Source organism: Phaenicophaeus curvirostris, chromosome 4 (assembly GCF_032191515.1).
Source record: "Phaenicophaeus curvirostris isolate KB17595 chromosome 4, BPBGC_Pcur_1.0, whole genome shotgun sequence".
In the NCBI taxonomy this organism is placed as follows: domain Eukaryota; kingdom Metazoa; phylum Chordata; class Aves; order Cuculiformes; family Cuculidae; genus Phaenicophaeus; species Phaenicophaeus curvirostris.
Genome location: NC_091395.1, coordinates 8,640,740 through 8,664,418, shown reverse-complemented (window position 1 = coordinate 8,664,418; position 23,679 = coordinate 8,640,740). Strand labels below are relative to the sequence as shown.

Here is a 23,679-nt window from a genome sequence, read left to right as displayed (position 1 = left end):
AAAGCAGCAGAAGTCACAACCAGCTGTCAGGGAAAAAATCCACTGCCCACTTCCACTGGGAAAACGAAGAATGTGTTTGCCAGTGCAGAGAGCGAGGGGACTCCCGACAGACAGCCCTGCCAGCAGTGAGCTCGGCAGCGAGCTCAGGATCACAATGACGACAAGCAGCAGGAACTGGGCTGTACTCATCAATTCTAGAGCTCTGCTGTGCAACACTCACTGTTATTCCAAAGCATTAGGGTTTACTTCTTATTCAGAGAGAAAAGTGCAGAACAGCAACTAATTAAGATCACTTTTTTCAGGAGACTGCATCTTTATGGAGACCTCCTTCTAAATTAATGTTGATTTTAACCTCTTAAGTTTCAGATTTTATGTGATCAGAGACTAAGGATCAGAAAACCACTGCAGGTCTACAAGTCTCCACTTTACTGAGTATCCTCAAGACAGCCACGCATACTTTAGAGCTGTCACAGGCGCGTGTCCTTGTCATTAGTACAAATGCCTTTAAGTAACACATGCAAGAAAATGCCATTCTTGCTCATCAGACAACACAGTTTTTGGAACACTGAATGACAAAGCGAACTTCTCAAAGCTGGGAAGGAAGGACAGGCTGACAGGAAGGCATCTGCCACACTAAGAAGCCTCTGCAGAAACAGACACACTAAAATTGTATCTGTTCTTTCATGCTAAGAAGACTGCCCCAAAAAATGTGGCACACGATAGCGCTTCAGTAGCTCAGGTCAGGTCAGGGGGTTCTCTATTAAATTAAAATAACTAGAATAAGCCCTGCCTGTGTCCCTACTGGCTGCCTGGAAGTTCTTTTTTCCTCTCTCTGCTGGGGCTAAGCTACCGATAGCAGGGGTGCATCAGCCCCAGGGTGTGCAGAGAGAGAGGAAAAGGATACAGCGAGAGAGGTGAGCAGGTGAGACCGCACCACAGTGTACACAGTTTGCTTTGGGGAGGCTCCTCCTCACCTTGTAACTTCTGCTACACTGACACAATCCCACTTTTAACCCTCTTAGCATGACATTTCTCCAGCTACATGTAACAATTCTCCACAATTACACAATCTGAATTCATTCCACCGCTCAGTGGCGAACTCTGCAAGAACTTAACAGGATCAATGTCTGTCACTGGAATAAATCCAACCTTTTATCTTTAATGGTTTGGAAAAGTTCCTGTCACCATCCCCACACCACCTGCTGTGCCCTGGCCTCCGTACCTGGTGCACGCAAATGTTGCATTTGTCACAGAACACCATTTCGTTGCCATCTTCTCCATCTGGAGACTGACAGACGTCACAGACAACATCTTCATCGTACTCAATCCCAAGTCCTTCTTCCGTCTCGATGGCGTGATTCATGTTATCATAGCATCGTTGTTCAAACTCCTCCATGACCCTTTCCATCGTGTACTCATCCAGCTCAGGCATCCCTGGGAAAGAGAAGTCATTACTTATTTAAAGGAAAGAGGGATAACCACCCTCAAAAAAAGTCAAAGCAGTCTTACAACTATATTGAACTAATGGGAAGTGGAGCATCCAAACAAACCTTTCAAAATCCTGAGAATAACTTTTATGAACTGATTTTGGCTTCCCTGTCTTGCTCTTATTTTTCCCTCTGGGACAGTGCTGTCTATGGCTTCTGTGTCAGTTCTGCAGCCCAGATGGGGACTCTTCGGTGATAGATCTGAGAGTGTTTTGAACCCAAAGTGATGGGGGCAAACGGGAGAAATCAATGACAAAATCTGCTCTGATACTCATAGCAAACTCGCCATTTCTAACAACAGCTGTTGGTTTTTTTACAGCCCCAACTAAGATCTCCACCAGCCCCTGCTACACCAATAAATTCCTTTGTAGTAAGAAGCGAAAAACAGAGCTGTAATAAATGCAACATCAAAGCTGGGTCAATAAATAAATGCAACAACTAATCTGGGATTTGATTGTTTCAAACAGCATCCACCAGAAAACTACTCATGACATCACAGCTACAGACTGATTCTGTTATTATATTCTATAATAGAATATAATATTCTATATAGACCTGAAAAAGGATCTATCATGGAAGCAGCAGAAAAAATACCAAACGAGCACAGTGTGTCCCCCTCTGGGTTCCACCTCTCACTTGCCGTGACACTGAGCCGGCTGCAACATTTCTAAGCTGGTACTGCAGCAACCTTCACCACAAAATCCTGCCACAAACATCTGTGAAACTAAGTAAGCTACTGCAAACAGTCAGCCTCTCGTGAAGTCAGTCCAGCACAAGAGTTTCCATATATTTAAATCACTACAACAAAGATTAGGCTTAGGATGTCCTGCTTTTGCTCCAATTCCCAAACCCTAATGTTTACAGTGACACACAGAGGATGGCAACATCACGATGTGTGTTTTAAAAAGAAAATCCTCCCTTTGGCTCTGCCTGTGAACAACTGAGCCACAAATTCCACAAAATTAAGAAGAAAAAAACCTCTCCAGCTCTCCCAGATCAGCAGGCAACCACTCCACAAAAGCACTTCCAGCTTTCCTTACTGACAGGTAAATCCTTGCGGCAGAGATCAACACACCCCCATACGACCCAACCCTGAGCAGCTGAAAGGCAGCAAGAGGGAACATCCAAACTCCTTCTGATGAAGGAGTGTGCAATTTGCCCTGCAGCCCAGAAATGCTGCACTGGTGAGGGAGATGATGCCAGGTTTTAGACCGGTTTGCAACTAAATTCTAACCTCGCGATTGCTACCACTTCATAAGAAACTCTTACAGATACCTCACTGACTGCATTTATAAGGAACAAAAAAAGGGAATCAAGGGGCTGCAGCTTCAGTGCAAACATCTACATTGATTCTTTTGAAGACAGAACATACATTTTCAAGTACCTGAAACACTCCCACAGGTATCAAAGAAAACATGGGGAATTCACAGCTGCAGGGACACCTTAAAGGAAGTGCTACAGCTGCAGATCAGGAAATATTTCACTTTTCCAATGTCCATTCACAGTACCTGTAGAGCGCAGCTTCTGACAGAGCACCCTGGTATGCATTTCAAAACCCACAATGCACTGCCTTGTACTGACAGGAGCATCTCCTTCCCTCTGCACAATAAAACCGAATGGATAAAGATTTAGAGCAAACTAACAACAAGAAACTACACCAAAACACAACATCAAAGGTCAGATCTGCCAAACTCCAGCTGTTCAGTGTTTCGTGTACAACGTGGGAAGGTTATGCTGGTGCAGGAGAATGGCTCCCACAGGCTGAGCTTCGTGCACACATACAACCCTGCATGATCAACAGCCCCTCTTGTGCACTTTATCGCTAAGGCTATTCACACTCCAGTGGAACAAATGTGTTATAAATGTGTAACAAGTGTTATAAACCGTCTGTTTGTAGTCTACTAGGTCTTGAGCAAGACCACATCAGGCCACAGCCAAGTAAAACCTGTACAGCTAAAGTGCAAGCCAAAGCAGGGAACTGCCACAATGCTAAAACAAAAAACAGTGTTCACCAACATGTCTAAACCTCTTCCATCTGGCACAACATCTTTTCCCTTTTCCACAGAACTTCAGTTCCACTGAAATCCTGTCCTGAAGCACACACCTTACCAAAGAAGTACTCTTGTTCTTGCTCTGCTGCCCTGCCCCTTCCCACACAAATGCCTTCCTGTAGTTGCTCCCCTTGCAGCAGCTCCTCCTTCTGCTTTGGAAATGGAGCACACGGTCACAGTAAGGCCAGGAGGTTCCTCCAGTACGTCACTGCAAGAATTCCTTGCTCTCTCACTCCCTGCACAATTCAGCTGGCATGGCTGTTCTAAACCTCCCAAGACTCCCTGCCCACCTTCTCTGCACTGACCGCCAGTAGCTATAAAGATAATACAGGTAGGTGACACTGAGAAAAATAAATAAACAAAGGACTAGCTGAAAAAACCTCCTGAATGGTCTTTCTGATGTTCCCTTTAAGGACCCTGATGGGAGCTTTGGGATAATTCCCTTGTGAAACGCAAAGCAGCACAATAAAAAAAGCCCCATCTAAGTTCCAACGTGTTAACTCCTCCTGTCAAAAGACCCTGACCTGTCGCTATTCTATCTGCCTCTTTCAGTCTCCTGCACAGTCCTATTCTGACCCGGTCTAAGAGGAAACACGTCAGCAGTTATGAAAGGATGTATCTTCGTGCTTATTCTCATCCTGTCTGGTTTCCCATGGCTATCCCAACTACATGACTGCCATCTCATTGTACCTCTATCATCTCTGCCCACTGCTGCCCTCCCTAAAATTATTCTTAAGGTTGCTAGCTTTAAAAAACCAAAAAGAACAAAACCATAAGCACTCATTGCTCACCCATTTCTTTGAATTCTTCATTGGCAAGTTGCAACCACGCTACGTCCACGTCATTGAGATCGTAACGACAGACACTGTCTGCTAAGGTTCGAATGTCAACGTAGCCCAGCTCTGGAGGCTCCGAACCTGATGAAACAATGTACTTCCTGGGACGTGTAAACGTGATGGCTTTCGTCTCAGAGACAATCCTAAAACAGACAGACAAGCAGGCGTCAGGTTCACTGGGTTGCTGACACACTTTGTTTCTAGAGAACCCAAAATGCCTCACTGGAAGTGGACAACAATCATCAACAATCATCTAAAGCAACCACCTTGCACCACTGAGATGGGAAGAGAAAACAGCACGGTGCATTTCTGTAACAGACTGGCAGTATTGTAAGAAATTAACTGGAGTTGTCTAGCAACCCAACTTATTACCAGAATTCTAAACAAAATATTAAGAGGACAGAGCCGGGCTGACTCTTACCTGTAATTCACACTTGTTTAAGGTTAGAGTAGGAAATAAGGTTAGAGTAGCATTGATATAGTGATGGCTGCCATACACAGATGTTAAATTCTGTTTAAAGACTTTCTAAAGTTGCTCTGTTTAACTACAATCCCAGGATCAAGAAAATTCAAGGAAATTAAGTAGTATTTCCCACGACATTTGGGGTTTTCTTTCTTACAGAATGTTTCTTTTGATTTTATGTGTGTGTGTGCAGCACAGAATTGCCACTGTCATGAAATTCAGAAGATCTTTTCCCAGAGAATCAGTGATTTGCACTAGCTTCACCTTCACTTACCCAAACAGATCCAAGCTCTGGCATCCTGGGTCTGGATTTTCTCTTTCACAATCACTAATGTCACACTGGGCCAAGCGCAAATATTGATCAGCTGCAGCTGAAACTACCTTCTCTCAGCTTTCTAAGGCTCCAGCTGGCCAACAACCAACTATGAAAGCACATTTTAACTGCAAGCCAACTGGAATTTTGTTTGACCACAGGCACTGGTTCAGGAAATGGGTAAGTACCTACAGCACATAACTTGTTCTAGGTCAGATTCCTGCCATGCTGCAACTTTGCAAAGCCAGGAGCTGGGGGCAAACCTGCCCAGTTCACAAAGGACGGCAGCCATTCCACCAGCAGGCTGGTGACTTGCCTCTTAACAGCGAGATAACTCTGTCAGTCCACCTGCAGAGTGGTGCTCTCAGCAGAGGACTCCATATCTTCTCTTATCTATCTGCACTCCCGGAAATTCACTGTGGATGAAACCCTCTTCACAATATATCACTGGTACCTCCAGGAGCAAGTGGCCATGCTGCCAAATGACTGCTCCTGCAGCACCAGTGCTGAGGATTTTTCTGTGCTGCAAGTGAGGAGATAACATCACTTCATGTAGACCTAACTTTCTGCTGGGAATAGCTGAAGCTCCACAACAAGCAGGATATCCTCCACCCTAAGCTCCGTGCTAACTCCTCCTCCTCCTGCCAGAAGACCCTGAGCTGCCGCTATCGTATCTGCACACACAGACCTCAGAAGACCCTCCACCTGTTTTAGTTTCCTGCACAGCTCTAAATCTTCCCCTCACCTGGCTCATGTCAGACAGCAATATGAGAAACAGTGGGTAAGGCTCAATCGCTGAACTTGGGTCTTTGGAGGTGCAAGAGGAGACTGTGGAACAATACAAACCTGAATAACCTTGCCAGGCTAACTGCACTGCCCAAACTGTTCCTGGTCAGACTGCAGGGCATTAAAATATTACAAACTACTACATCTCACAGAGAATCTACTTTAAACTGGGCACCGCTCTCCCAATCTTCCGTACTATAAACTCCTTCCAGAGTCCCTCTCCATGCAGAAATCACAGCCTTTGGGCAGCTGCCTGCACGTGCTGTCTAAACGCCACTGTAGTGGCACAGAAGGAATAAGCACGGGTAGTTTGGCTTCAAAACAAATCACCTTTGTCTCTTAATTTTTTTGTAATAGGAAGAAATTAGAAAAAACCCTTAGGCTTACTACATACCAAAAACTTCATTCCATTGCATTGTCCACCTGTGACTACATGCTTACGTTATCATCACACAGACCTGCAGGCTCCACCCCTCTGGACCTACTCCTGCTGCCCTGATCGGTCCCTACAAAGCCAAACCCCTTTATTCTGTATCTCATTAGCATCAGCTCTCTGCACTGTATTTTCCTTCTGCTCTACGCCAGCTACTGTTTGACTCTTGCTGACTCAGTTTACAGAACACCTCCCTCCCCTCACAAAGTTTGGCACAGAACAGTTCCAACACTCCAGCCCCACCACGGCTCTCCAAGTGTTTTGTGAGGGGGCAAACAGGATAATAACTGGGTGTCAGGGCCCCTCTGACCAGCAGGTGCTCACCAGTAAGACCACACAAGACAGCTCAGCTACTTAAAAAGAGCAGTGCCTCCTGTGCCGATATCTACAACTGTGAGTGCCTTCTTTCCCTAACGCCTTTAACATCTTAAATTTAGAGCAATATCTCCGTGGGCCATAAGCAGAGCGAAACTCTCTCCTACGTGACTACCTGGAGCTGACTGAGCCACCAAACCACCTCCCTGGGACAGAGACACCACGGAAAGTCTCCTTCTGCTAAAGCCCACAGGGCTCCTGGCTCTCCTGCAGCCCTGGGAGATGCTTGAAAGAGACATAGTGAAGAGAAGACAATGTAAGCACACGTGTACCATATGTGTGTGTGTGTGTGTGTAGGAACTGGGTGAGGTCAGTGTGGAGCAGGCCATAAGCATTGCAGGTGAACAGTGGGCTCCCATGTTCTAAACCGCACAGCAGAGGAGAAAATGCCAAGTGTTCCTTGGAGCTCCAGCTCCAATCCTTCAGAAGAAGGAAGGAAAGAGTTCACCTGCTGTGCAGTAAGTTCCTCATTGTACAGACCTCGGGGAGCTGCAGTTTGCTACACAGAACACAAAAAGCACTAACAAACATTCCTGTGTTCCCCCCCTACTCCAAGGTTAGAGCTGGCAGATGCAGACCTAACAGAAGCAGTGCAGCATCACTCAGAATTGTTTGCTGTATATCAGAGATTGGGCTATTGTGGCCCCACAAGCAATGGTGAGTCATTTGGTAATGCCTTATGGGCCAGCCTGGACTTAAATAAAGACATCTAGTATGATTAAATGGCAATAATCCTTGCTCTCCTCAACTTTTTCCAACCCCTATTCCAACACAGGACAAAATAGATACACAGGCTGCAGCACACTCCTGCCCTTGAAACTAACTGTATTGCTTAATTTGAAACAGATAACAGCATCCAAGTGTAAGAAACAAGCTAAGGAAAACAAGACTTTCTTGGATTCGAGCTAGAAAACCTCACATTCATGTATTGAGTCACATGCACGTCCCGATGGTTCTAAAAACAGTTGAAATGTAGTACAACAAACAATTTCCTAAGTAAATGAAACAACCAAAGAAATAACATGAAACCAAAATAAACGCAGCATTTGCTTTAGCCCTTAAGTCTGGCTTCTCTAACTGTTCCTGGAAAGGAACCTACAGCTTGGAACTAAGCACACAAAGCATCAGAGAAGGGCTCTTCCAGCGACACTGAATGAGGTCAAGTCTGGGCTTAAAATAGAATCTATTTTTAAGTTTCTGTCATCACATGCCATCCTAATATAAAGCCAAAAATGATTCTCTAACATTCATATTTCAACACACAAGCAGAACAGGCCTGACTCTTGACCTCTCCGACCATTCAAAAAGCTGAGGCAGGTTGTGTCTCTGAGAACCCAGACCTTTCTAGCTAGACACTGTGGAATAAAGCTCAAGAAGTCAAGGCAATGTGGACACAAGCTGCTAGCACAAACGCACGTGTATTTGTTTGCATTCCTCCAAACTATACCTGGCTACTGGTTCTGGGATGGTCCCTGGGCTAACTGGCACCTGAACTCCCTTTTCCCACTCCTGCCTCCAGGGGTCTGCCAGCACATAGTATTCATCAGGGTTCAGCTGGAAGGAGTCATGTAACTTCATGGCAGTGATCAGGTCCGTTCTGAACACCTGCAAAGAGAGCGACCAAGAGAAAAAAAATAGAGACACTGACATTCGATATTTACACTCTATGATTCACAGCTTCAGGGTAACCATGGAGCACAGCGTGTAACGAGGTCACTGTACCAACAGCGAACTAACCCAGCCCACTGCAGGACAGAGGTTGAGCTTCATCGCAAGGAAAGAGGTGGCTGAAGGTGCAGATACTGAGAATGGCTTCCAGCTTACTCTACTACAAGTCCTGGCACTCCCCCTGCATGGGAGACATCGTGCTAAAGGCATTACCCCCTTTTACTTCCCTCTTGGCTGCAATAAAAGCTGTGGGAGGCTTGAGTCTTAAAACAGCAGCACAAGGAAGACTCATTTTTGTTCCAAGATTTTTGGTTGTTTTTTTCTTTTTCTCTTTTTTTTTTTTTTTTTTTTTAATTACTGGAGCTCTGACTAATCCAAAGGCATTCTAGAAATTCCCTGTGGTAGAAAACAAGGTGTGACTACCATGACCAGCTGCAAGAGGAAATTCTAAGGAGATGACTCTTCGTGCAAGTATTTAAAAACACAACACAAAAGATCAAATAAAATAAGACCCAAACTGGGATTCTGGTGGCAGCTCCCTGTTGACCGCAGGTGCTTGTTATTCCATCAGCTACAGACACTTCTGTATCTCAGCTGTAATTTTACTTCGCCTTTGCAAAGGCATCCACCTCTAAAACGAGCAGGATGTTTGGCAATTTTGGGGTTGGCAGCCATAAACAACAGTGATGCTGTTTTTCAACATGCTACAGAAGGAAATAAAGAGGGATTCATGTAGCAGGCATGCTGTGGTACTGCTGTGGCAGCTTCAGCTCGGTTTGCCGCTGCCTGTCAGCGTGGCAGAAGGCAAAGGGCGCTATCGCAGGCATCAGAATGACAAGCCTGCACTTGTTTATACAGCTTCCAGCTCTCCCCACCCTGCTCTCCCTGGAAGGCCAAGGCTGCTGGAGATTATGGCAAATGCACTTGGCACACCTCACCTCCACAGCCACAGGTTTTCAACTACTCGATGCCACGTTGAAATAAAGGGTTAAAAAGTAACCAAGTGACAAAAAATAAACACCACCAGCACAAGACAGGTAACATCTTAAGAGAAGTTCCCCTGTGGACTTCTTTGTTTGTGGTTGGCAGTCAACACCCACTCCCCACCAACGGTGCACAGCGACAAAGGAAAAGACAGATGATGAGGGCAGTGCTCCCAAATTCTCTTACTAGGCTGCTAAGGAGCAGAGGGACACAACCTCCCAGTCCTAAACTAGTGGCCACCCATGCTGGTCTGTGTTTGCCCCAGCCAGTTGTTGCACCTGGCTGAGGAAGAACCAGATCTACACCGAGTGCTAAACATGACAACCATTTCGGTCACACGCTGCTCACATCCCTGATATCTCAGTCAATTCCTTACAAATTTGGGGAAGTACTTTAGGGAAGCAGTGAACCCGACAGTTAACTGTGCTTCTGAGAACATTTCAGAGTTGTACTTCTGAGAATATTTCACATCTTGAAATCTCTCCTCTCTCCCAACAAACGCATACTATCCCTTTTCTGACTCAGTACGTTTCTGGCTCCACTCTGGTTCTGTCATAAAAATAGCATAAAATCATTACTTTTCTTCATAGAATGGTTTTGGTTGGGAAAAAACCTTAAAGCTCAACCAATTCCAACCCCCTGCCATGGGCAGGGACACCTCCCACCAGACCAGGCTGCTCAAAGACCCATTCTGCCTGGCCTTGAACGCTTGTTTTTTTTCTTAACTCTTGCCTTGACATGTTCAGAAAAACTGCCCGCGTTAAAAAAAATAACGAATATCATTACCATACGAAGGAAAGCGCAAATGCAGGTAATGAAATATAATGAAATGTTTTAAACAATCCAATTACAAGTCCTGTGAGGCTCCAATCAAAAATTAAAAAATAAGCCACAAAGTAAACTGGCTCACAAACCGAGCAAGCACAGCTGGCTGGGGGATTCTGCACTTCTAAGTGATCTGAATTAAAGTGATCAAATGCCAAATGAAAAGGAGACTGATAATATAAAATGGGATGCAAAACTTTCTCAGTCTGAAAGCCAAAGTAACTCAGGCTCTCGGATAAATTTGTCACAGCACTCCCTCAAAAGCCAAGCTAACGCAGCACCTGACAGGCAAGCAACTCCTTCCCAGGCCAGTGGCCCTGTGACACCATTCTTTCTGCTCTAATTTCTGATGCAATTAGACTGCCCGGAGCAAAGCGGAGCTTACAGAAGTGCTGGCTCTCAGAAGCACTGAACACTTCAAAGCTAAAGGGTGAAACCCTGGCCACGCTGAAGTCAATGGGAATTTTGCCACCAACTTCAATGAGACCAGGATTTCACCCGGGGAGTTTAGCAAGTGTCACTTTTCTGCCAGCACACTGATCATCACAACACTGAGCTGGGGTGAGCAGAGACAACGCAAACAGAGGGAGGGAGGGAGAAAGGGAAAAGACACTGGAACACAGCTAAAGGGAAGTATATGTGAAGTCCATCCAGGCTGAGGAAACGAGACAGAACAGCACAAAACTGCCAAGATTCTGACAACAAATGCAAGGAAAGAGAGAGGAGAAACAGAAGCATAAAACAGCAAGATTCATAATCATCTCAGATTATTTCTTAATGCCTTTTATGAAGTAGCTCTCAAAACGGGGATTAAGGGGCTGCTTCTAAGGTAGGTACTACAGATAACTAAGGAAAGCAAGCTTATCATCAGCAAGAATAAATTCACCAGGGGTCTCCACGTTCACCTAAAAAAAGGTCTTTAGCACCCAACAATCTAAAAAGAAGAATGGAAAGCACCAGTACCAGGTGTAGTTCACACTGAATAATAAATGGATTTCTTTTTGTAAAAACTCTTCTCTGGGACCCAGGTTTATTTACTGTCACTGGGGGGATTCATAAAGCGTGGTTTTTTTCCTTAACATCAATCACTCACTAATGCATCAGAAACATGTGTATTGGGAAAGAACGTTAGATATTCCACCTCCCAAAGCAAATCCTTTCTTTGCAGCCTCTACAAAGTCCGCAGTGCAGTATTCGCCTGAAGAAAGGGAGACTCAGCAAGACTATTTCCAAAGAACTGGATCGCATTTATGTGTTACCAACAGTTGATCCGTCCTGGAAAGTATAAAGATTTATGTCTCCCTTGATAGGGTTTCCTCAAAGCACTAAGCAAAACAGAACTGTCAGGAAGAAGATTTCTAGTTTGACAAGCACTTTAACAAAAGATCACATGCCAAGACCCAATACCAACCATGAAATAAATGCACCTAATATAAATTTTGACTGTTCACAAATCAAGCTACAAATAAACCCTGATGCCTAAAATACTAGAAGAAAGACCCCGCAGCTATGTTGAATGGGCGTCAGACTATAGCAAAATCCACAGATCAAAACTGGTGCTGACAGCGGCTGTGCCAACTGCTGAACTCCCTAATCTCCTGGCAAATAACAAAAAAGGGGAAGGGGGGGGCAAGTGCCAGCTAAAAGGCAGCAAAAAGGGAAGAAAATGTAAATCAGAAGACAAGGATCCACTAGCATAACATGTATACAGCTTTGTGTTTGATAGACGTAACCAAATGCGAATTGAATTCCAGAAGTACCTCAGAAGGCTTTCGATCTTCATGTCTGGAACACGAAGTTCTCCGATGTCGAGATCTGGAATGCTGGGACCAGGTGGACAGACCTAGGACACAGAAATGATCATTTACAGACCCCGCTGCCATCTGTCAATGGAAGCTTTTGCTCCCCTCAAACGCTCAAGACAGCCAGTTGACTTCAGTGGGACTACACGAGTGAGGCAAGCCAGAAAACAGGCTTCTATGCCAAACCTCCAGAAGACTCTTTTCAAAACTAACTAGAAAATACGAAGTTACTCAGTTGTAAACTTCTGCAATCACTCTCCTGGCTTTTTGTTTACAATTTTCCACTGATACAGGCCTGTATTGGCTTCACTGCATTAATCGACCTTCCACTTGGCATTTGAAGATCACTGCCTTATAACATGCTTCCCTTTGAGAATCAGTAAACCACTTTCTGCAGATTAGTAACTGACCAGGAGGTCTACCAACAGCCTGAGATGTACCCTTTGAAGCTAATGTATTGATGCCTTAAGCATCTGTATCAGATACCCGATTTTTACTCTCTCAAAACAAAGCACAGTGCCACGCACGCAGAGCGGAGCCCACAGAACAAGCTGTTGTTGCCTCTCCTGAGCAAATATCTCTGTGTGGTTGTACAATTTTTGTCTGCATAATTATTCATTATATCCCAAAGAAATCAGACCTTTTTTGCCTCAAAAACTTTTTGACAACGACTGTCAGCTTGCAGAAATATTACAACAGGAGAACAGGAAAAGAAGAGAGAATCTACCCTCCACTGACAAGGCAGTGCTTGGACACCAGAGTATATTATACCTGTGCAAATCAATTCCTTTGAATTCAGTAAGATTTACAGGGACAGCAGGTATTTTTCACAGCAGTAATGAAAAAAAAAAGGCCAATAAATTCTCAGGGGTCAGAGGACTTGTAATAACGTCAATATGACAGGGAAGCTAGGACCTACACAGTCAACTGTGATGGATGAACACAGATTTCGCCACTTGAGGCATTAATTGTAGACAAATAAAACAGAACCAACGCAAAGACCTTCCCACACCACTTAACTTCTTGACTGCCTGTGCATACAGATGCCAGGGGTAAAAAGTAGAAGCCTACAGACCGTAAGAGCAACATCGCCTCTCATCATGCAGAAGAAGCCTCCCTGGGATCAGAAAGCGCAAAACCAGACTGCACAAGATGGGACAAGTTCTCTATTAAAACCAAAAACTGTTTTCAAAGTGAAGTGACCACCCAAGACCGTTACTGTAAAGATACAACTGAACAACAAGTCATCAGGAGAATTAATTACGCTGTAGTTATGCTTTTGTCTTCTCTTTTCAGTTAGTAATACACCAAGGAACCTGCCGGAGCACAACCCACTCTGTTCACAACAGTGAACAACAGACACTACCCAGAACACGCTCAATGGTCAAAATAAAAACAAGGTACACAGGAAACAGCTAAAGATCTTATCTTCTGAGATAAGAACACAGGAAAGATCACTTTAAGCAAATATTAATGTTTTAATACAAAATTTGGTGATCTGAAAGGTTTTTTAAAAGTCATGGGCACTGTTTCTACACCCCTCTATTTTACAATTACAATTTTCTGTTTCTGTGAAAGGCAAAAACAAAGGGAAAACACGACTGACTGCCATTTACTGATGTGTGGGGAAAGCCAAGCTCTTAGGATCATTTAACTACCACTCCATTTAAATGTTCTCTTGAAAACTGAGGCAAAAAACCCACAAGCAGCAGTATAAACTTCTTCTGAGACTCCTATCAGCCTCGATCCAAACTCAGCCTAAATAAGTCAGAGGGGAATAACTGAAACCTCTCAAAAAGTGGCAGATGCACAGCTAAAACTCATGACAGAAAAACATAATTTTCCTGCAATCTAACAAAGTGATTACTAATATTTTATACTCTTTAATCAACACACTCACTAGAAGACGCAGACCACATAAGAACCCACACAGATGACTATTCAGTTCTTGTGGGTTCTGGTATTTTCCATCAGGGAGACATTAATATCTGATCAACAGCCTGCCCTGAGGTATTCAGCTGGTTAGACCACTGCTGAAATGCCCAATTCCTTTGTGGATCTGAGTGGTTTGACACTGTCGGGCTCGGGGGATAAAGTTTGTACACAAGATGAGGAATTAAGAACAAGTTGTATGGGCAGAGTGGTGTTTGATTCTGACGTTTCTGTGGGAGATGAGGTTGTGAGTCTGAAGGTCTTACTACAGTTGATCTGGATCCTTACCCACGTGCTGTAATTCAGGTCTGCTGATAACTTACCATAAACTGAAGACAAGTAAGCAAGCACATGGGCTTCTATTTTTTTTCATGAGGGTATTAAAATATGGATTTCCAGGTCTGTCTCATGCCGCAGAAGAGCTACAAAGGTTACAAGTAAAATGATCCCTACCGTACCTCCCATCTCCATTTCTTTCCTGTGTCATCTACTGATTCTACACACACAAACAGCACCTTAAATGTGTACTTTTGATTCCAGGCACAGTCTGTGTGCACATGGGCTAGGTCACTGCATTAACTATTCCACACAACATGAAAGGTCAACTCTTAGCATCAAAACTCAAAAATCTTCACTTTCAATTATTTTTTAAAAGCGCTATATGAAAGTACACGACGTAAGATTTCCATGCATAAGGGACAACTCAAACCCTGCCAGCCTTCCTCAGGATATATGAGTATTTTTTCCATGCTAACTAACTTCCTACAACAAATAAGGGGAAAATAGTTTCTTACGTAGTTTTGTAATAGCCATTTCCTTACACATCAAATTGCAAGGTGAAAACACATGATGTTTTTAGTAAGTTTCTGAGTAGGCTGTTGTATTTCTCTGAGCAGTGTAAACTGATTGTACATAAGACTATAAGAAAAAGGTGCAAGAATTTCTCATGGCACAGAGATTATACTGCCCACTAAAACCTGTAACTGTCGCTAACAGGTGACCTTTGGCAAGGGCTTCACTTCAGTAAGGAAAACATTTACTCACTGAATAAACAAAACCCGATTATAAGGCTGCATTCACAGACTCAAACCACCACCACCGCTCAGGCACAAAAGGGCAAGAAATTGAAGGAGCCAGGCAAATGATAGTAAAATATTCAGCCCAGAGCAGTATTAAATTTAACTACTGTTGAAATCTCCAATAAGAGTTTCAACTCTGCGTCCATTAAAGTTAATGGCAAAATATTACTGCCTGCAACAGCGCCAAGGCCAGCTCACTGAGTTACCCAATGCTGCTTTCATTAATAAGCAATCCACCCACCCTGAACATACCAACAGGAGGAGGGAAATGAAGGAGGCTATTTGCCTTTCAAGTATCCTTTCCATATTTTCATACCTAATCCAGAAAAGGGACTTCACTGAAAGAAAAAGTCCACAGGCAATTGCAGCTACTTCAGTGATTAACAATCTGTTTTTTTGCACTTAAATATATGAAGTAAGACCCACTCCTGGATTATCCGGAAGGAACAATCTACTGTGGTTAAAGCAAACACAGGATTCAAAACAGCTTGTCTGCGTTATAAAAGCACATGAGCCTAATTGAGTTATTGTAGAGAGCTTCCAGATACTTTCCACCCAAATTATCCTCTTTAAGTAGCCAGGCTGACAATGTTAATCAACTGTTTCCTGAATACCAGCCGTAGTCCCAACCTGGATTAGGATCTCCAAGACAAGAAAAAACCCTAAAGATAAAGACAGTTAAACCCAGTTTTGGTAAAATAAGAACAAGAAAAAGGTAAAAAAAAAACAAACACAAAGAAAGTCTGAATCACTGGTATCTGGAAGATGTAAAACTTTTGTAAGGTGACATTATATACCTTATGGGAGAACTGAGCAGGTGGAAAATTAATGAGATGTTAAGAGAGCCCATACGACTGAAAAGCCATGTGAGTAACAGTGGATATGAAAAATACACAACTCCATAGCAAGAAGCTGAATAAACACATCCAAAATATGCTTTCTCTACCATCGTTAGCCATCAGAGAGAAGAGGTGTCTCATTAAGCACCCATCCTGCTGTACGATTGAGCAAGGATGAACACAATAGCCTAGCTGGCACCATTGCTCTAGGACACACACCAAGACCATTCTAATTCTTTTACAGTCAGGATACTTTCAAGCAGCCTTGGCGTTCTTATGTTCTAGAAAGTTTTCCATCCCTTGAGAGTCAAGGGAAGAGTATCATACCCTTACCACAGGTCTCAGTTTTCCCTTTGTGTTCAACCCACTTACAGACAAAAAGCACAAAGAAGCCTCAAACAACAAATGAGGTGTAATTCACCTGATAAAAGGCAAAGCTCTAACACACCACTGCTGCTGGACAGGCGACTTCTAAGACTCAGGTATGAAAGCTTCCTGTTCCCCATGGTTTTGACACACACCTTGCTGTGTCAATACAGGGGTTTTGTAATACCCCTGCAGGGTGTATGTAACACATACACCTCCCGATAATAAAAGAAAGCAGTCAAGGAGTGTGAATTCTTTTTCGGTATTCGTGAAGAACACGTGTTTCCCAAAATGAAAAACATAATCAATTTTAACTCTATCAATTTATTAAATGATCTGTCAAGAACATGTTTTGCTTCCAAACAAGCCCATCAAAACAGAAAATTCCTCAGGACCAATAAAGCATTTTAAGCCCTTGGGGAATTCTACCCCACAACTAATATACAACTCAGCATGAGTACAAAAAAGCTCAGCTACTCTCAGTATCACACACGAGGCTGTTGCAAAGCCACCTGAGAGACACCCAGCTGTGTCCCTGGAGAACTACCTGCTGCTACAGCCTCTGAACACTTCAAAGCCTCAGATCGCCGGGCGTCTGAAAGCACTTCTCTCCCCGTAAATACACTCCCGCTACACCATCACACCAGGCAGCACAACAGAGCAAAACATCCCTGACACGGATCTATGTCTGGCTGTCACTTCTGCTTAACGCTGCCATTTCCAGATGCCTGTACTGCTCCTCAGCTGACTGCGAGACCGGCTTGGTGCTTCTGCCAACGCTCTGTCAGAAAGATCTGCAGCCTGAAGAGAAAACAGAGATGCTCAGTCTCCCCATTTAGTGCCTGGGCACAACACTTTACAGTAAGGCTTCGCGTCAGTTAGACGTAACTCCAGATCTAGACCCAAATTCCAGCACCAAGGAAGCCGAAGCAGACTAGGGCAGTTTTCCTTTGTGTTAGGTACAGAAAGAGCTGTCTGCACAGCACTCTTCAGCCTTATCACAGAGGAAGCACCATGTATGCAAACACAACCTATGACACCGTTTCACATAACCAAATAAATTCCCCTTCTCATGTTTCTGCTGCTGGAGGATTTGCCCATCTAACTTCCTTATCTTTATATACTACCATATTATTACACAATAATCTCATTCAATATCAAAACAGAAAAAGCAACAGCCTTTATTATCTCTTGTCAACACTGATCCTACTCAAAATCTAGTGTCATTTGACAACTACCCAATTGCAGCTGCGAACAATGCATGGATCCATACAATCTTTGCAGTGCTTTACAACAACACTGCAAAATTGCTCAGTATCTGACACACATAATGAACAGTCTTCGCAGCTCCCTGCCACAGCAGTTCAATACCAGTTCCCTTCTATCATCCCTCTTCTCAGTAGCGCACATTTGAGTTTTACAATTCCGAAGAACACAGACGTAACGATGCACAGGCCCACGTCACTCTTCAAACAGCGAGGAATTCCTAGACCCGTCTTATTTTTCATCACAAGACCCAAGTGTGGCTCCAACCCCCCAGCCCCAGGCTTCCCACTGTAGCAATGCCTTACCACGAGTATATACAGAAGTTCTAGCACCAGTTTTATTACAGGCTGCTTTGCCCAAATCACAGCCCTGCAATTACATTCCAGCCTGCTGGTTAATCACCATCCCTCGCCTACCAGCAAGTTCAACTGAAACTGCCTTTTTCTAAAGCTCCATACAGCACTGCGCACGCCACTAGGTAATTGCCGCATTCCTCTGTGGCAGGTGATGTACAAACCTCAGGTTATGTACGTGGCAACCTTTGTGAAGGCACTCTGGGATCCACCTCAAACACAACGGGAATCCACTGGGATGAAAAGCCCTTTCTAAATGCAAGATTCCCATCATGGATATTGGCAAAGTATATTTAACTTTAAAATAACATTTGCTTAGCAGTGATACAATATGGGTTCGTCTAAATTACAGAACTATGTTCCACAAGTATTAAATCTTTCATTTCAAAGAAATTATGTGAAACCTTGTAAATCTTATCAGTATTTCTCATCTGCAAGTGTCTTCAGTTCTTCTCTCATATCCTCTACATGTAGCAGCACAGGGAATTGATAACCCCTCCAAGAATAAATGAAGGGGCATCATGGAAGCAAGTAAAACATGAAGAAAATCATGCCCTGAATTTCTTGCTCAAGGAAAACGATGACCAAAATCTCTTTGACATCAAGGTGAGCCTGGATTTCACCCAAGCTTCCTACAACACAACTGTCTGAGCTTCAGATCTTACCTCAAACACAATCTGTCCACGTGTCCAAGCAACTCGTGCAAAAGGAACGCCCTAAAGCTATTAATGGAAACTACTCCGTTGCACAACTTTATCTCACCAGGAAACAGCACACGGAATATTTAGCACAAACCGCCTTTCCAGATTTACATACTTAAGGAGGCTAAGAAGTCAGGTCAAACACTAAGCAGGAAAGATAAAACAGTCGGTATCTAACATTTCATTGGAGCAAGACCTGGAATCCTCAAGAGGAGTTACTGCAAGGGAGGAGCAAGCTGCAATGCAAAGTGACAGAGATCACTTCAAAACTATCAAAGCCCCAGCCAGCCATCGGACAACCAGGACGCAATTAAGATTGAGGTAAACGTCACTAATTTATTTAACAGAGGTTTTGAAGAAGATGGCTTGTACATCACACAGCTTTCATGACGGCCCTGGTGATCGCTAACGCCTACTCTAGTTGCTGCAGAACATTACACGGGAAGGAACAGAAGGTAACCGGCTGCCAGATGACAGAAGTAGGATTACTATGAAGCGCCAGTAACCTTAAACCCTTCTCCAAGTCTCTCCTCTGTATTTCGACTGAAGTTTGAAATCCAGAACTAAGTCTGCAACCATTTTTCATTCAATTATATCTCAGGGATAAAACATTCAAAAGTGACTTATGAGCAAAATCTCTGAGGATACACTCAGATACCCAGGGACCACCTGCAGAAATGCTGTGCACACCTGTCACTGACAGCCCTTGCTCAGTGCTTCCAATATGCTCTTTTGGCCTCACCTCTAAATGAGGATGTAGAACTCCGATTTCAAGGGGACACAGCTCAACGATTTTCAGTAGGTAGGTTGAAGGACACGGAATAAACACTCAAAGCTTTTGGGAAAGAACCAAGTCGGAGGGCAAAAAAGAATCAATGAGAAAACCAAAGGTCCTCTGTTTAGGCTACAAGGCTTTAAAATACTGCAAACGGAATCACAGAATGATTTGGGTTGGAAGAAACCTTAAAGATCATCCCGTTCTAACCATGCCATGGGCAGGGACACCTCCCACCAGACCAGGTTGCTCACAGCCCCATCCAACCTGCCCTTGAACACGTCCAGGGATGGGGCAGCCACACCTTCCCTGGGCAACCTGGGCCAGTGTCTCACCACCCTCGGCGTTAAGAATTTCTTCCTAATGTCTAATCTAAATCTTCCCCATACAATTTAAAGTCACTAAATAGTATCTAACCGCCCACACTAAAACACCCTACGTAAGTCAGTAAATACACGCACATGCTCTAGGACTGCAGCTGTGGTGTTAAATGTTTTTCTGCTCTGTATTTAACTCCTAAATGGAAACAATTCGCCCTTCTTTCATCTCACAAAAGAAAAGCACCTCTTTCTTCACCTGAAGAACTACAGAAAGGCTTGTATCTTCAGTGTAAGAAAATTCCAGTGCTTGGGGTATGGTGTTTATTTTTCTATCACCTTATAACTACCAAGGAAACTGATTCCGTTCAGTGACCTAAAAGAAAACAATCTTTCTATGTTCATTTATTTTGTTTTAGATAATTCCCATTACTAGCAGGATTGTTATTATTACTTTTATAGACACTCAGGTTCCTGAGTCCAATAAAATAAAATGTGTATTTCTCCACATCAAAATGTTTTCCAAGTGGCACTGGAGTCTGGCCCATGCAAGTGTCATCATTCAGGTTACTCCGACAGCATTTTTCCAGAGACATGACACGTCCGAGACACCTGATCCCCCAGCCTACTGAGGCACAGTATGAAAACTCCACTTCAGAACTGAAGAAACTCAATGGCTGGAGGCCCAGTCCTCACCTTGCAAGATAAGGGAGAGCAGTGCTGAGCTCCAAGCTGAAGGACTGTTGAGTTCAGTGCAATGGGAATGCACAAAATGCACTGGAGGGTCAAGAGGTGCCACCGACTGAAGGGAAGCAGATGTTTGGCAATAGGACTCCAACTAAGTGTTGATTAAAATTTCAACTTTTCAATTAGAAGACGGCTGTTTGAAGTGCTCTGAACAGTCTATTTAATTGTTTTTTGCCTCTGGGAACTCCAAGCAGGAAAAATAGCTAGTGGAAAACTTAAAGCCTTCAACGTGGAGCCCAGAATTTCACAGAATTTTTTACGTTTTATGTTCTTAAACAATAACATTTGATTTCCCTTCTAACACCAGTACAGTGAATCGGATACTACTGACAAAGTAATAACACAGAAATTAACACAGCGAGAGTAATCAGTATCTCTACTAAGGACAAGAAAAGATGAAATGAAGGTGAGACCTGTAAGGGGAGACCCTTGACATTCAAACGAGGAACTACCAGTATCTCCCATAACAGGAAAAGTGGAGAGAAAGAGCCCGAGTGTCAGACATCGTCCTGGGGAAGCGTGAATGACAAAAAGCCTCAGAGATGCTTACCCTACATTAAACATGATCTCAGCTCCTGATTATGAACCCTTCATCTCTTTGAACGTGTGTAATAGAATGAATATGCAGGAACCTGTATCCAAATTTGCCCAGTAAAGGAGAGGGGGGGAAGGAAAAAGGAAGGAAAGTGGGGTGTATTTCAGACAATACCTGAAAATCCTTTTAGAATTTTACTACCTTTTGCCATGTAATTTATTCAACAAACAGTCATTCAGATTAATTAGTCTTTAAAGCAAAGAGAGATCATAAAAGGGCAAGGGTTTGTTTTTCTTTTCCTAACTCCTTTTCTCAGATCTTGATCTATGGAAAAGATGAAAATACAGTTTTTCGGAAAACATAACTCAGTAAGTCAACAGCTCTATTCCAGGTAGCTATATATCAAACGCCATTACAAATAAGCATTATAATCAGCAACAGATCAGTCAACTGTATCTATTTCAGAACTTCAACTCCAAAATTCTCTGCTTCATATTTTATTTGGTAAAGCCTGTTAACACAAGGCACACGAAGGCATCAAAGAGTGAAAAAAAAACCCAGATGAGAGCGAAAATAAACACTTATTATTAAAATTAAACACTATTACATAAAGTTGTTACAGTATAAAAAAAGGGTAAAGCAAAATTCTAATGAAAGACATCACATTTGCTGCTACTTGTCTGTTTTACAAGTGAAAATAAATCTTTATTTCGGGGAAATACAGGTCACCTTTAAGGAAATACACTGACTTTTTTTTACAACCCCAAGTAAACTTCTGACCAAGAAAAATCAGGGATTTTTTTCTCCCAAAATGCTCAAGCTGCAGATAAGTGCTCCAAAACCAAGACAAACCCCACACCTCTTTACTCAATCCTCCTTTGGACCAGTTCTTAACCAGTTTGCTAGTTCTCACCTACACCGATTCTTTTGCCACCCCTTCATTTCAGCAATAGTTTACCTAAGGTGGTCTAAGGTGCCGATGCAGCCGAACCTGAGCAGACTCCCATGCAGCACAGACACACGTAAGAAATGCACGTGGGCAAAGCAGACACCTACGCAGGGCCACCGTGCAGCACAGGGCTACCTTCTCAGAGTAAAGCTTTTGAAAGCACCTGGAAAACCTCCCCGATCACTTTTCTCTTACATTTCAGACTGAAGTCGCACAGAGGACTTTGGATTTGAAGATCTGCACCCAGGCAGATGAAATTAAAACCAGGAAAACTTCTCTGACAACTGGCTAAACTGCACTATGTCAAGTAGAACCAACTTGCTTGTTTGGCCAAATGAAACACCTGGGCATATTTCCCAAACTGCCATTTCATCTCCTCCTCCCCACTCCTTTTCCTGCTTAAACAAAAGATCATCAGTCCCTGGCATGCAGAGATACACCATACAGAGCTCGGTGTCAGTTGTGTCAGCACAGAAACAGTTAAAGGAAATTAATACATTCTGTATGCAAATTATTGACCTACTGAACTGAAATTTTCTAAAGTTATTCCTTGAATAAGACAATCTTCAAATAAAGGAACAACTTTTAGGCACCATCCATCTTTTCTACTGAAGTTTGAAGCAATATACATTTCCATTGCAAAAGAGAGTACGAAAACACTGAAGCAAATATAAAATCCTGATGCAAACTTCTACTGTAAACTAAGCTGTCGATGATGTTAGCAGATGTCTCCATGCACATTCTGTCCTAGTAATGGTAAATGATGCTGTTTGTGAAGATTTTAAAGATGACAACCAACTTTTTCTCATTTTATCCTATTAACACTGTATCGTCAATACAGTGGGGGAAACATGCATCGCCTGCTCACCTGTGCTCAGAACGGACGAGTGCAAAACTACATCCTTATAATACACATTTCTACCAGTCCAACCAATATGTAAAATGCCTCTGTCACATAAAACACTGCATTAATATGTGTTTTCAAACGCATAAGCTACTGCACTCTACAACAAAGGAGCACTTACTGCCATTGTCGTCAGAATCCTCACTGCTGCTAGGAAGCCGACGTCGTTTCATGATCTCCACGGAAAACAGCAGGCAGCCTGCAAAGCAATGAGACAGCACTTAACCCAAGATGATAATACACAGTCATCAAGTTGTGTTTCTGATGGCATTCAAGGATTTACAGCACACAAAGGAAAACAAACAACTTTAACTAGCATCTCAAATATGAACAGGGAGTATCTCAAGGATGCTTAATTAAGCAGTCATCGTAGGAGCAGGTGAGCAAGACTGAAGAGCATCAATGACAACCCCACCAACACTTTCACCCCAAAACAAAAGCGTATTTTGCTCTGAGAGGTCTTAAAATCGAGCGCAGTCGATGTGCTTAACTTCCCCTGCCCCTTCTGACACTAGATTTCCAACACAATAACATTTTTACTCCTTGTGTAAATATTTACTTTGGCAAATAGAGTTTTGGAATCATTTTATTCCTGTTTAAAGTACCAGATTCAATTCAAAGATTAAAGCCATCCCCTCACATATAAAAAAGAGAAACATGAGCAGCAGCAAGCCAAGTTTTCCCAGATTAATTCAACCTGCATCCTCTATGCCCTGGAAAGCACCACCCTCTAATGGAAGAGTTACCTCCTCACGCAGGCACATTCCTAACGTCATGCCCAACTCTAACTGGTTTTCAGGAACCAGGCCACCAATTAATTACACAGGAGCTCCTCCAAACTGCCAGACTTCTACCAATACTGAGTTGAACTGCACATGAATCAGTGAAGTAAA

At 43.2% G+C, this 23,679-nt stretch overlaps 1 protein-coding gene across 11 annotated transcripts in view; it reads right to left on the bottom strand.

Moving 5' to 3' along the window:
* Positions 1–23,679, bottom strand: part of JADE1 (jade family PHD finger 1) — a 148,151-nt gene that overhangs the window by 9,739 nt on the left and 114,733 nt on the right. For 7 of the 11 annotated variants that reach the window (XM_069855221.1, XM_069855228.1, XM_069855227.1 and 4 more), the window contains 5 exons: positions 22,908–22,985; positions 11,982–12,064; positions 8,192–8,349; positions 4,330–4,517; positions 1,223–1,434 (listed from right to left, as the gene is read on the bottom strand). In XM_069855221.1, the coding sequence (XP_069711322.1) occupies positions 1,223–1,434; positions 4,330–4,517; positions 8,192–8,349; positions 11,982–12,064; positions 22,908–22,985 (719 nt within the window). The remainder of the gene's footprint in view (positions 1–1,222; positions 1,435–4,329; positions 4,518–8,191; positions 8,350–11,981; positions 12,065–22,907; positions 22,986–23,679) is intronic. The other 4 variants (XM_069855231.1, XM_069855230.1, XM_069855232.1 and 1 more) reach the window with 1 other exon arrangement.